Source organism: Ceratotherium simum, chromosome 3 (genome assembly GCF_057802395.1).
Source record: "Ceratotherium simum simum isolate JZ-2026a chromosome 3, ASM5780239v1, whole genome shotgun sequence".
Taxonomy (NCBI): Eukaryota; Metazoa; Chordata; class Mammalia; order Perissodactyla; family Rhinocerotidae; genus Ceratotherium; species Ceratotherium simum.
The window spans coordinates 64,102,428-64,117,992 of NC_141902.1; the positions used below are offsets into that span (position 1 = coordinate 64,102,428).

The window sequence follows — 15,565 nt, forward strand, 5'->3', positions numbered from 1 at the left end:
CTTTTGGTGATAGATTAGAGTTGGAGACAACAGTGTGAACTCATGTTTAGCTTAATATAGACACAGATTGTTACATAGAAAAATATTATAGATATATGTATACACACAGATTAGCGTATACATATATATTTCCTTGCTCTGTCAGCAGAGGTCCTAAAAGAAGTGACATCCTGGTAGTAAGACCTAGCCATGAGATCTTTGTTTCTAATGCCATTTTCAAATAAAAGGAACCACGGCTCCTTGGAGAAATGGCTGATTCTAGGACTGGGGTAGGAAAGATATAATATGAATCTAGAGAATCGTATTTATACTGCCAGAAAGTAAAGAAGTGCTCAAAAAAAAATCTACATTAATAGGGGTATGTCAAATGAACACAAGAGCCAACTGAAAGAGCCTCCAATGGCCAAAGCTGAAACAATTTGAATAATAAAATAGGTAAAATAGTATTGGATTATAACCCAAAGTATAAAATAAATATCCATGAATCCAAACTGATATAAATAAGTAAATGGGGGAAAAAAGACAAACTTCCTGGGAAGAAGATTTCCAAATAATTTGTGTAGATGATCTGCCCTCAAGGAGGGGAAGCTGAACTTCCCACTCCCTAAGTATGGGCTTCCCCATGGTGACTTCCTTCCAAAGAATTCAGTATGGAAAGAAGGGGAGGGAAGAGTAACTTTACATTGGAGAAAACTGAAAAACTACCTCACTCAGGTGATCAAGGTCAACATCAACAGTGATAAGTCGTATTAATTAATAGTATGTACCTTAAGCCTAGTCTAATCAAGAGAAAAATATCAGACAAATCCCAATAGAGGGGCAGCCTACAAAATAACTTGACTAGTATTCATCAAAACTGTCAAGGTCATCAAAAACAAGGAAAGTCTAAGAAACTGTCACAGCCAAGAGGAACCTAAGGAGACATGACAACTAAATGTAATGTGGTCTTCTGGATGGGATCCTGGAGTAGAAAAAGGACGTTAGGTGAAAACTAAGGAAATCTGGATAAAATATGGACTTGAGTTAGTAAGAATGTATTGATATTAGTTCATTAATTGTAAAAACTGTAGTATACTAATACAAGACATTAATAATAGGGGAAACTAGGGGCAGACTATATGGGAGCTCTGTACTATCTTCTCAATTTTTCTGTAAATCTAAAACTGTTTTAAAAAAATAGTCTATTAAACAAGTGAAAGTACTATTTGAAGGTCTCACAATAACCCAGTGGTTTCTGTCTCGCCTGCAGTTTTGAGAGTGTTTGCTGCCTTGCTGACTCTACTTCCCTCTCAGACATCACTTTTGATGGCAATCCAATAGCTCAAGAGTCATGGTACAGACACACTGTCCTTCAGAATATGATGCAGCTGCGCCAGCTAGATATGAAGAGAATCACGGTGAGAACTCTTCTCAAGTGCTTACCACGTTGTTTTCCTTAGTGTGGATTAGGAAATTGACGTGCATATTCTTTGCTTGAAATGCTCCTTCATTTTGATGAACTATGGATTATCATGACTGTATACTTCATAATTATAATTATGAAGTAATTATATAAATTATAGTTTATATAATATAAATTATTATCTTATAATATATAAATGAAAATATAAATTATTATAATTTATAAAAATATTAAAAAATTAGATTTTTTTACCGCTTGTCCCCAATCCCCAGTTTCATTGAATAGGGCTTTTTAAATTCCTAGTTTCCTATTTAAAATAATCATCATGCTTGTTTTTCATTCTTGCTTAATATCCAACTAATAATTTACTTTGGAGTGGTTGAGTAAAAATCTCATTGGTGAGTTCCGTAGTATAATGGTTAAAAATATGGGTGCTGGAGCCAGACTGTTTGATCATTTTCTAGCCATAGACCTTTGGCAATTTACTTAACCTTTCTATATCTCATTTTCCTCACAGTAATAGGGGGATCATAATTATATGATGTCACAGGGTTGTTGTCAAGATAAAATAAAGCGCTAAACCTTAGAACAGCGTGAGCTCCTAGGAGGCATCATGTGGAGCTGTTTGTTGTTGTTATTGATGCTATACCTCTCCAAGTAGGTCTTTGTTTATTGGTTCTGTCTCCATGTAAGATATTTTCCACACTTAGATGTTCTGATATGGCTCCTGATCTAAGTGAAATGATACCCCTCTTTTGAGATGTACAATGCACTTTAGCATATTATAGACTCCAAGAAGTTCTGTAATAAAGAAACTTGCCTTAATTTGTTTCATTGCATCTCAAATTTATTTGAATATTTTATTTTCTCAGAAAATGCCTATTAATAATCTCAGTTTGATAATCTCTGACCTAGAAAAATATCCTAAGCCTCCACCTGTTTTCCTCCTTCTAGATTCTGCTAATTTTGATGTGGATTCTGAGTGATCAGCTAGGTTTATTATTTATTAATTGACTCATTGCCTGTATACCAGTTTCACAATGTGTGCAGTTTACATTTCTCCCTCAGCAGTATTATGGAAACCTAAGGTCTCTAGCAGAGAGTTAAAGTGTTGATGAATTTGTCAATACCAGGGATCTTCTAAGTTCTGCCTCTCTCTTTGTTCCAGCACAGAGATATGGTTCTTGGTCCTCTCAGTTCGTTCAGATCTATACTGTCAACACTGTTTTGTATTTTTACCCTTAGCTCCATGTCTTTCTTGATTAAGCAGCTTTGGTACTTCTTATTGCTTTTCCTGTTGAGGTTGAAACGAATGGGGTAAGAAATGAAGCTAACCCATTTATATAAATTAGTACTTAATTATGTATTAGGTTTCTCATAGTGAATTTATATGTGAGTCTTGTCTACCCAATTAATGTATATAGTCCTCAAGGGCAGAAGCCATTCTTCTTCTTCCTTGCCTGATACATACAGATGTTCTATACATATTTATTTCCTTTCCTTCTCTCTCACACACAATGCTGAGGATATAGTAATGTTCAATAAAGACTTGTTGATTGAATGAAATTGACCTACTTTCATGCCTTAAATAAAGGAGAATAACACTGTGTATAATCATTGTCCTTGTACATTGCATAGGGTGTGTTTACCTGTAAGGAAATGAAGGAAGATCACCTGGGATTAGAGCAGGGCCAGCTGTTCTGCTAAATTCAGAGCGGCAATCCTTGCACATCTGCTCCTCCACTGTTCATTTTTAGAAATTAAAAAAATTCTTTTTAATGGAAACAATCTCAAAGTTATATAAAAGTTGTAAGTACAGTACAAAGAACTTTTTTTCTTAAACCATTTGAGACTAAGTTGCTGACTCGATTCCCCAACAACCCTGAACACTTTTGTGTGTATTTCCTACAAAGACATTCTCCCATATAAATCCAGTATAACCAACAAAATCAGAAAATAAACATTGAATAGTTACTAGTGTCTAATTATCATACCACATTCAAATTTTATCAGTTATATCAATAATGTTCTTTATAACAAAATGATCCAGTTTGGAATTATACATTGCATATAGATGCGTTTTGTTGTCATGTCTCTTCTATCGCTCTTTTTCAGGAATAGTTCCTCATTCTTTCCTTGACTTTCATGACTTTGACGTTTATGAAGATTTAGATCAGTTATTTTGTAGAATGACCCTCAATTCAAGTTTTTAAAAAAAATTATTTTATTGAAGTCATATTAGCTTACAACATTGTGTAAATTTCAGGTGTACATCACTATATTTCATTTTCTGTATGGACTGCATTGTGTTTACCACCAACAGTCCAGTTTTTATGCGTCACCATACATATGTGCCCCTTTACCCCTTTCACCCTCCCCCCGCCCCTTTCTCTTCTGGTAACCACTAATCTCTTCTCCTTATCTATGTGTTTGTTTATCTTCCACATATGAGTGAAATCATACGGTATTTGTCTTTCTCTGTCTGACTTATTTTCCTTAACATAATACCCTCAAGGTCCATCCATGTTGTCGCAAATGGCATGATTTTGTCTTTTTTATAGCTGAGTAGTATTCCATTGTTTTTTTGATGTTTCTTCACAGTTTTTAGTTGTAGATCTTGGGTATAAATATCACAGAAGTAATTTTGCGTCCTTCTCATTGCATTCTATTAAGTGATGTGTAATTTATATTTATCCCTTTATTGATGGTGTTCACTTTAATTAAGATGGTGTCTGCCAGGCTTCTCCATGTAAAGTTATTCTGTTTCCTTTTGTAATCCTGTTCCTCATAAAATTTCAATTTATTCATTTATTCATATCCATATGGACTCATGCTATTTAGTCTCGCCTTTTGTTTATAACTTTCTAGTAACTTTAGTATGGAAACAATATACCATTTAAAAGACTTTTTATAACAGGGTTGCAAACAGTGGCCCATGAGCTGGCCACTTTTTTCCTAAATAAAGTTGTATTGGAACACAGTTGTGCCCATTCACTTATGTATTATCTATGTCTGCTTTGATGCTGAAATGGCAGAATTGAGCAGTTGTTTAAGAAACTATATGGCCTACAAGCCTAAAATATTTACCATCTAGCTAGAAAAATTTGCTGATACCTGTTCTATAACTATATTTTCTGTTTAAAAATATCTTGGTTAAATATTTATGTAATTCACCATATAAACATTCTAGCTGGGGTGGATTACACAAATATTTAATGAACTTCTATGCACTAGGGCTGTGGTTCCCAAACTGTGTGCCAAGGATGCTGTAGTGAACTCACAGGGGCACTGTGGAATACTTTTAATTTTCAAGGGAAACGCAGTGGTATTTGATATCTGTGAGACACTAAGGAAACCACTAGCTCAAGGTAGTGGACCGTTTCCACATTAGATGAGACTGTTTCTTTCTACGGCATCGTATCTCTGCAAAGCTGAGCTTTCGGTGCTTGTTGTGATAAAAACAAACACCACGGCCAAATCAGTGTGGAAGAGGAAATGAAGGCGGCAGTGTCCAATTTAATTCCAATGTTTGAAAAGTTGTGTAATGCCCTACAGGTGCACATAGTCTATTGCTAAGTAATTGTGGTTATTTAAGAAGGGTATAAAATATTTTTTTCTTTTGATTTACATGTATTATTATGTTTTCAAATGACTAAGTTGCCAAAACATGAATACTTATTAAATTGTTTACTAAGCACTGAGTAAATACAGCTGTTTACTAAGCACTGAGTAAATAGAGCTGTAACACATTTCTTTTGACTTAGAGGCACTATGAAAAAATTCCTGAGATGCTCTTAGGCACCTTGAACTGAAAAATTTCTGTATGGGGGTCTGTATTAGACACTAGAGGTGACAAGATCAGAATCATGATTTGTGCCCTCGAGTTACTCACAGTCTAGTGCAGAGGCAGGCATGTAGCCAGATTATAACGCAAAATGACAAGCTAGTTAGATAAGATAGATTAATAGATATGTATGTTTCTGTATGCACACTTACACACACGTGCATGCACACATACATGGCACAATGATATTGATGGCACTCCTTCGTTTACCGGAGTAATAGGAAAAGTTCCAAAGGAGCAAATACTTGACTTGAGACTTGAAGAGTGGCGAAGAAGAAGGAAGATATAACTGTGGAGAGTGTTCCGGGGAGAGAGAAGGCAACCAAAATGCAAGGGGATGTGAGAGAATATAGCAACTGATAGCACTTCAGCATGGCTGAGCATTGAGTGTACATGGGAGAGAACAGCAGGAGAAAAGGATGTCTGACAGGCGAGGGGTAGGCCATGAAGGGCATTTTATGTAATAATAAAAAGTTTAGATTTTTGTCTTAGATGTAATAGGAAGCCCTTGAAGAGCTTAAGGTAGTTAAATTGGATTTGCCTGTTGAAAGGATTGTCGATCTAGTAGCAGCCCACAGGATGAATTGGGGAGGATGGGGTGGGTGATGAGAAGAGGAGCAGGGAGATTCGTCAGGATAAGAGCTTCTGGGGGTCTGATCCAGAGGAATGGCAAGACACAATATGATGCCAATAGATCGTATGAATTGCTGCCTTCAATTCGTATTTTGCTTTTGTTATCTCTGTTAAGAAGAATGGCTTTTAGGCTGTAAAGAGTAGAAATAAACATTAATAAGATGAAAATGAAGCCTAGGATAGGTGAATAAATAAGTTTTGATCCAGACTCATCTAGAGCAGGGGTTGGCAAACTATCTGTAAAGGGCCTGATAATAAATATTTTAGGCTTTGGGGGCTATACAATCTCTGCTGAAAACTACTCAACTCGCTCATTGTAGTGTGAAAGCAGGCATGGACAATATGTAAATGAATGAGCATGACTCTGTTCCAATAAAACTTTATTTACAAAAGCAGGTGGCAGACTTGATTTGGCCTGTGGGCTGCCGTTTGCCAATCCTTGATCTAGAGCACTGAATAAACATAGTGAATAAATTGCTAGACCATTGAAAGTTGTATCTGAGCAGCAGTGTAGAATAATAGGGTAGCTGAAAGGTAAGATGAACTAATCTGTCTTTACCACAGAAGGAAAAAATATAAATTCTACAAATTGTGACAATTTATGTTGATTATGAAAGAAAACTAAATTGGATTGTTAAAAGATGGGTTGTGAGTACTTAAGGAATTGATCACTAGGAGGCAGTATTAGTTCACTAAAAACAGTTCATGCTAGACAAAATTCATTTTCTATTTTAGATATTATAAATGGACTCTCAGAGGAGTGCTGCAGATAGATAGTTTTGATATTTAAGGAAAGCATTCGACAAAGTCTTTTACGATATTGCTTTGAGTAAGTTGTATGACAACATGGTTAAATAGGTTTGTGATTCAAGTACACCTACAGAGCATGAAGTAATAATGGATTAATGCTAGCCTGTAGAGAAATCTGTACTGACACATCATGAGGCTTTTTCCTCAGGCCCATTCTATGTAATATTTTTGTTTAATGACTAGATGACAATATTTATGTTATTCTGATAAAGTATGTGAATGACAGAAACTGGAGAAGTTAGAGATCCTGATATACTGGTTGATCAAATCAGAATCCAAAAGTAGCTTAATCATCTAGAAGAAGGTTTGTCAAACTACAACCTGTGGGCCATATCCATCCTGCAGCCTGCTTTTGTACAGCTCTCAAGATGTGAATGGTTTTTGTATTTTTTAAGCAGTGTAAAAAAAATTAAAAAGAAAAGAAAAAGAAGGAAGAATATGCCATAAAGATTGTATGTGGCTCACAAAGCCTAAAATATTTACTGTTTAGCCCTTTACAAAAAAAGTTTGCTGACTAGTCTAGAAAAATAAGCAGAATTAGCAAGATAAAAATAGATAAATTGAAAATCCTGGAGTTTATTCCATAACAAACAAAACAATTCTCAGCACAAATGCAGGGTTATGAGAGATAAGACTTAGCAGCATGTGTGAAAAAGACTTGCATTGGAATTGATATGTTCAAATTGAGTTAATTGTGAGAGGTGATTGTTAGAAGTTGATATGGTTTAAGCAATATTCATTTATAGAAATAGAGAATTCAGAAAAATGGAGACAGTAGTTCCTATTTTTTTCTTTAATGGCCAGATTACACCTGAACTGTTAGTTTTAGAGGGGTGACAACAAAGTGGAGTATTTCCAGAGAATCTGGCACAATTCGTTGACAAAGGAGAAGACAGAAGAAAGATAATACAGTAGCCTTCAAATATTTTCACAACTGCCCAAAAAAAAGAATAGACACATTTTGCAGAACTAGGACAAGGATTGTTGTATAGAAAATTCTGGGAGGCAGAATTTTCTCCTTTTTATTTCTGAGGCAGTATTTTGTGAATGCAGGCACTATTCTCACAGTTCTGAAATGGGCACGATGTCAAGTTTTCACCTCAAACCCACATTTAGTTGGCTTAATATGAACTTATTTACAGTTTGCTCCCCCCAAAATGGAATAGCCTATCTGAGACGGAAGTGAGTTTCCTGTTGGAGTAGCCATTTCTAACGCTCACCAATAGGTTCTGGTTCTCTTCCTCTTTTTTGACAAGTGGAAAGATATTTCCCTTCCTCTTGAAGTTAGGTGTGGTCATGCAACTTGCTTTGGCCGATGAAATGTGAACAGAAGTAATGTGTGTAATTTTCAAGCAGAAGTATCTAAAAGGCGAAGTGTGATTTTCCATGCTTTTCTCTCATGTGGTGGTCGTTGTCGAAGCATGTATTGAGTTGAAGACGCCATCAGATCACAGCACCCAGGAATACTTAGCCACTACATGGAGAACAGTTGCAACGTTCTTTGCATGATCAAGAAATAAACTTTTCTTATTGTAAGCCAGTATAAGTTTTGAAGTTGTAATGGCAGTATAACCTAGCTCCCCTCTCCCTCCTAGTATTTAACAGCTAATATCCCTGGGCCAGTAGAAATCAGGTGACATGGCTTCTAATCTTTACTCTGACATTAACTATGATCAGTTTTCTCTGTAAAAAAAGATTGTTTGAATGAAAAATATGGACCATCTTTTCCAGACAAAAACTCTATGATTTTAAAGTCTGTTTTAATATTTGATGTAGTCAAGGAAAACAATGTCTTTTATAACTATCTATTCTGAAGTATATGGGTAAAACCCCACATTGCCATTTATTTTTTTAAATTCCACATAATAAATTGTTGCCTATATTAGTATTATAAATAACTACTGTCATTTATTTTGGAGCCGAACTTCTTCTCATATAATATATGGATTGTTTTACAGCCTTAATAATCTGCTAACAGTATAATCTAAGTTATCAAATACCTATTAAATCTTTGCACTTCTTAATTAATTTGGAATCGTTTCTATATTGGGTCTTCGTGACAAACTGAAATAAGGAAAAAAGTAGATTTTTTTTTGGTCCCAGATAGATTCCTTTCTTTTGCTACATAAAGGATATGGCTTTTTTCCCAGAAATTGGACTATTATCATGAAGATGCCAGAATTTTGTAGTTTTTCCTCTTACCAACAGATTTATAGCTTATCTTTACAATTAGAGGTTTATTTTTGATTCTAAGTTTAGTTACTCTGTAACCATTTGGGCTGAAATATAGTCATCAGATGTATAAACTTTTTAAAACACTCAATATTTGAATTGATTTGGTGTATATCCAGTTTTCCTAGGTTTAGCTTTCCTTTTAAAGTCCAACTTTAAATAGCCTTTAATATAACCTCAAATTCTTTTTGAAAATCTGATGAAATCATCTCTTAAGTATGTGTAGTACGTGAGCCATACAGTTTCCAGTACTGTTTGAAATTGGCTCTTTGAATAACCAATCTGTTTCTAGTTCACATTTTATAGATGAGTCAACAATTGAACATCAATATATTTTGCTCTGTTAAAGTTTGTTCTGAAATAGGTTATACTTAATAGATAGCAAATCAGTATTTACTGAACAAAAGAGTTTAATATAATTATTAATCCAGCTATTTTGTGAAGCTAGGAATCAAAGTTCTGAATTTCTTATTTAGTTTATTTCTCCTCATTACCTCTATTCAGTCTTTAAACATTAAAAATAACTATTTTCCGTATCGTAAAAGACAGTTCACCAAGAATCACATTAAATTTCCATTCGCTTTAAAACAACTAAATCATATGGCAGATTACTACTGAATTTTAACCTCTCCTTTTTCATCTCTCTAAAATCAGTAAAATACATTTAAATATATCTTTATTATAAAAAATACTACAAATTCCATTTCTCACAAGATGTGGCTTCTGGTCCTGATCCTGGCTTTATCACTAGCTGTATGACCTTGTATAATTTACTAAACTTCTCAGAGCATTCATTTCTTCATTTCTAAAATTAGAGTCTTCCAGTGGATGCATTTCTAGTTTCCTTTTTAACTCGGTGATAGTTTCTCTTTGTGTATTTTTTATATGCTTTTTAAATCTAGGTCTTTTCTTTGTTTTCAGAAGCATTTATAATGCTTCTAGACATACACTTTCATGGCCTCTTTGATCTTCCTTAATTCCAGTATAACATATATACTGGTCAGGATAGGCTAGATTATGTCACAGGAACAACTTCTCTAACCTCAGTGGATTAAAGCAACCAAGTTTATTTCATGCTCATACTGCCTGTCTGTTCATAGTGTGGTCTGGGAACTTTGCTCTGTGTTGTCCTCATTCCAGGACCAAGGCCTTCAAAGTACCCACCATCTGGAGCTTTGCAGATTCTGAAGCAGAGGTGAGAGGGAGAATAGCTATATCATACCTTGTCTTCGAAACCTTCCACTGGAAGTAAACACACATGTCATTTTGTTCATATGACATTGGCCAAAGCAAGTCCCATGACCACACCTAATCAAGGGGCAGGAAGTGCTGTCTCACAATGCAGCCGGGAGGTGGGAAGACAGAAATATTTGGTGAACAGCTCTTATGACTGTACGTCATTTTTTAAGTCAAATGTTGACTTCTGGTAGGAATGTAAATTAGCACTACATTTATGGAGAGCAATTAGCAAACATACCAAAAGCCCTAGAAATATGTCTTCCGTTTGGTTTAGCAGTTCCAGTTTTAAGAAATTATTGAACATATATATAATGATGTATATTCAATAATTCAGTCTTTAAATATATATTTATTGAGTATCTACTATGTGCCAGGAGCTGACATGGTCCGTACCTTCATGGAGCTATTTGGGGCAGGAGTGGGGAGAGACAGTACCAGAGATAATTAAAATGAAACAGGTTAAGTGCTATGATGAGGAAGTCTGGGGTGCTATGAAAGCATATAGGAAAATTTCTTCTGACCTATTTTCCAGTTGACTGATTCTCTCTTCAGCTGTGTAAAATCTGCTCTTCAACCCCCACCCATTGAATTTTTAATTTAAGTTTTTGTAATTTTTCATTTCTGAAAGAGTACTCCTTCAAATGTGCTAAATTATTTGTTATAGTTTCCTATCACTGAAGATATTTTCAAGCTGGTCATTTATGAAGAAATTGTTTTCTCAAATTGTGACATCATTTTGAATGCCTACCAATCTTTTGATAATAAAAATTGAAAGTTACATGGTTATAATTTACTCTATTAAAATTTGACGATCTTCAGGAGGAAAAAAACCATGATTCAGATTGTGTATACAGATTGCAACTTTTAAAAATTTCCTCGTAGTAAATATTATAAGGTGATACAGAAATGATAAGATTTGAGTTAGGGTGTTGGGCTTATGACTTTTTTTTTTTTAACTTTCTAAACTATAATGTTATTTCATAGTTTTTAGAATTTAAGAAATTAGACTGACCAAATCAACTTAAAAACAAAGTAAAGATATTAATGGAGAATAATTTATTAGTATCAATGGAGAGTTTTAAAAGGCTTTCTCTCTTGTTTTATCACTTAAAAATCTCGGATTTGCAACTATAGATCAAATCAAAATTGTTAGAAGTATAATTTTTATCCTTTTTATCTTCAGGATAGAAAGTTTGTTAAATCTTTCTGCGTGGAACTTTAGTGTACAGTGTATAAAGAAAAATCGTACAAACCTGCCTCTCCTCTTTTTTCTTTTTCTTCTCATTACTTTTTCTTTCTTGTATTAGCTAGATTCATCTCACTTCCAGAGTTGGGAGTAGAGTTAAGAATGCATAATTTTTTTAGAATTAGAAAGGAAGAAGAAAATAAAGAGGAACATACTAGCTTTTCTTTGAGGGCATATTTTCTATTGCAAGTAGTATGCCTCTCACAAAGAAAACCAGACTTGCAGAACCAAAGATATTTAGCACTAAAGAAGGCTAAATACTTAATAATACTTTTTAAAAATTTCCTTTTAGGAAGAAGAAAGGCGTATGGCGTCTGTTATAGCCAAAAAAGAGGAAGAGAAGAAGCGGGAAAGTCATAAACAGTCTTTGCTTAAGGTATTGTCTCTGATGTCTGCATGCATGTGTGTGTACACACACTCACGAACACTGAAGTGAGTTAGCTAGTCAGCTAGAAAAATGATTTCCAAACTTGGTAAATTTTTCAATCCTATCAGTAGAATGCTTTTTAGAAACAAACACCCCTAAACTTTTATAAGTTACCACCTATAAATAAACTGGTGCTTCTGAAATACTATATAACGTACATTATAAAACACATACAAAAGCTAGGAACTTTAAAAGGAAGAGATAAAAAATAAATATAGCAGAAGTTATCATTTTTTTCCACACCAGTGCATCACCTGTGTATCCTCATGGAACATGCACTTCATTTTGGAAACCACTGTAATAGTCTGTCATCTTTTAATATTTTAATGAGCTCTACTACATGGGCTTTTTTTTATGATAGTTTTTTAAATTTAAAAATTTTATTAGCTTCTCTGATATAGAGATAGTAAAGATTTTGAAGAATTTAGGAACTAAAATTCATTTTAAACTGGTTTTAAATGATTTATCACCAGATATTACTTTCCTTAAATAAAATGTTTTAAAATATTTTATATTACCATCACAAAGTATAATAAATAAAGATAGCTTAGTTCATAGCTCATATTATGCTTCATATTATGTTCTAAAACTAAGGATATAACCCTGATTATCATTACTCATTCTTGTCTTATGTAGGTACTTTTCTTTTTAAAATTAAAATGGCATTCAGAATTCAAAAACGACTAGTAGGGACATAAAGTTGTGTATAATAAACTTAGGAAGCAAGGGAACTTACTGGGGTGATGGAATGTGTGATAGGGGTGTGGGTTACACAGGTATATGCATTTGTCAAAACTGATCGAAGAGTACACTTGAATCTGTGTATTTTACTCTATGAAAACTACTCCTACATTAACAAAAAAGCAAAACCACAACTTGGTCCCAAGCCCTCTCAGCTCAGGGCTATTGCTTCAAAAGTAATTAGAACTGTTACTCAGTATGCTACAATGTTCTCACCTGATGTTATCTCTAACCTCCGGACTTCTACCTAACTTTTACCTGTTTTCCCTCATCCTGTTAATTAGACGTGCCTAAGCCCGCTCTTGGCATCTCTGCCTTCTTAATGATTTAGCCAATAGGATTTTAGTCTTTCGTAAATTGGACTATCCCTAAGGGTTGGCCAGAAACACCTTGGTTTACAGGCAATATACAGTAGTTATAGGCAATATTTTTTAAATATATGGGAGCAAGATTTACATCGCCAGATAATACTATTGGCAAACTTTCTGAATGATTCCTTTAAAAAAAATATTATTTCCTATCATGCAGCTGCTGCTGTCAGATGAATGAATGAATAAATGAATAAAAATACATAAAAAAATAAATGGACTAAAGCTACCTAAAGAACACTTTTGTATGGGCCCTGGAGCATGGAAAGGAAGAATAAACAAAGACACTCCATGGATGATTTAGCTCTAAGGCTACCAGTATAAAGTAGAGCCTAGTATAGGCAACAAATCGTACTTGACTCCACCTTTGGACTGAAAACTCTTGTTATATACCCAGTTCAGCTGCTTGTTAGCATCAGCATTTTTGGAAATGTGCCATTACATTTTTAGCAAACATGTTTTTTAAATGTTTGGGAAATTTGTATGAAAACTTCAAAAAATGGCTAATGATTCTCTTGAAGTCACTAAATAGGACTCTTTAATTATGAGGGTTATTTAGCTTTTAAATTTTTTAACAAGAGGAAAAGCATGGGACATCAGGAGACCTGGGTTCTAGCCTTGGGTCAGATTCCGGGTCATGATACCAAAGACCCTCAGCATTTGCTTGGGATTATTACACGTGACAGCACATATTGATCATTAAGAAAATGGAATGGGTGGTTATAGGGGCTGGCCGGTGGGGTAGTGGTTAAGTTTACGTGCTCTGCTTCTGCAGCCTGGGGTTCGTGGTTTCAGATTCCCAGGCTCGGACCTACACACTGCTCGTCAAGCCATGCTGTGGCGGCTGGCATCCCTTATACAAAATAGAAAAAGATCTGGCACAGATGTTAGCTCAAGGACAATCTTCCTCAAGCAAAAAGAGGAAGATTGGCAACAGATGTTAGCTCAGGGCCAATCTTCCTCACCAAAAAAACAAAAAGAAAGAAATGGGATGGGTGGTTATAGAGGGCCAGAAAGAATGCATGCACATGTATCTTTTGCCTTGTTGCCTTTCTTTCTGTTTTCCTTGGAACCTTGGAAATGATAGTTATAGGATATACTGGTGTGGTATTGCTTGAGCTATGAAGAATAGACTCAAGTGGCAGAAGCTGAAATTTGGCATCTTCTAAAATAATTGGTACTTTAACACAAAGTTGGCAATTTACTGCCGTCTGGCTTTAGAAACATGATTGTAACTGTTATGCCAAATGCATCCATGATCTTTGAGCATAAAATTTTCTTTGGGTACCCCCTCCTTCTGCCTTGCAGAACTTTTAGCCTTCTTTGGCTTTTTTTTTCCTTGCCCCACAGATACCTAGAGCCCTTATGTGGCCCCCTAGCCAGCAGTGATCCCCACCTGACCCCAGGCTACACTCCTTTTCTAAAATATGTCTTCCCTTTTCCTGGCCCCAGTAAAAAAATATCCATTTTTTTAGTTAACCTGGTGTTGATCTGATTTTAATACGCCAAGTAAAGGAAACTTAACTTTGGGGTGGGTATAGGAAACTGTTTTCATTTTCAGAATATCTTGTTATAAATTTGTTGACATACTCAGTGGTGCAAAGATATTCTGTGTCTTTTTTCTAAGCACTGCTATATCTACCTTATTAGGAATATTTCTTTCTGCCAACCCCAGTCATCCAGAAAACCAAATGCACAGAGCCAGCATGGTAGCCATCCTCCATTCACTCACTGCCCCTCCCTCTCTCAAGTGGCGTTAGTACTGAGTGAAAATAACAGCATTGCCTGGATTAAGAATTGGGTTGTCCTGGTAATCTGCAAATAACTGAAATAGAATTCCTTAAGTAAGATGCCTTTTTCTTATAGATTTGGAAATTTTTTTACAGTAGAATAGCAGATTCCATTTGCTTTAGATAGGGACATACAAAAAAAGTTTAAAAATCTCAGAAGTATATACATATTAAGTATAACCCATTGATCTCAGAAGTATATACATATTAAGTATAACTCATTGAACTACATAGACAAATCTGAAATACCAAGCAATCGAAAAAAGAACCCAAGCTAAAAACATTTTTAAACACAAAAATAGAACTTAAAAAAAAATTTAGTTTTAATTAAGCTTTCTCATCACTTTTTATTCCTACCCAGTGCCATTCCTGCATGCTAAAATTTTAGATAACTGAATATAGGCAAAGAGGTGGAACTAAAAATAATTATTCTACATGTATATATGCTCTGAGGGAATGGGCAAAGAATCTCCTGACAGCCTTCCCTGGCTCCAGAGGGAGCAAATGAGAGGGTCAGTATCACACAGCTGTGTTTTCATTGGATGATTGTGCTCTTAGGAAAGAGGAAAGGGAAGTGTCTATTTTCAGCACTCTGATCTAACTGCCATGCCATTTTAAAATGCTAACTTTTGATAATGGAGACTTTACTGGAATAGCGATTATTTTTTTCCATCAACATATATAATTTGAGTAGAAAGATGTTAACCTAGCACAGTTTCTTTCAGTAGTCTAAATCTGCTTTTCTCAAGAGGTTTCTGTGAGAGAATGGAGCCCCAGTGCCCTAAGTCAGTGGTTCTCAAAGTGAGGTCCCTGGACCAGTAGTATTAGCAACA

At 35.0% G+C, this 15,565-nt stretch overlaps 1 protein-coding gene across 4 annotated transcripts in view; it reads left to right on the forward strand.

The window, feature by feature from the left end:
* LRRC49 (leucine rich repeat containing 49) overlaps window positions 1-15,565 on the forward strand; it is a 121,381-nt gene that overhangs the window by 69,772 nt on the left and 36,044 nt on the right. For all 4 annotated transcript variants that reach the window (XR_015551551.1, XR_015551549.1, XM_014780877.2 and 1 more), the window contains 2 exons: window positions 1,250-1,397; window positions 11,699-11,782. Coding sequence is in view for 2 of the 4 variants with exons in the window: in XM_014780877.2 (XP_014636363.1) it covers window positions 1,250-1,397; window positions 11,699-11,782 (232 nt within the window). In the remaining 2 variants the exon portion in view is untranslated. The remainder of the gene's footprint in view (window positions 1-1,249; window positions 1,398-11,698; window positions 11,783-15,565) is intronic.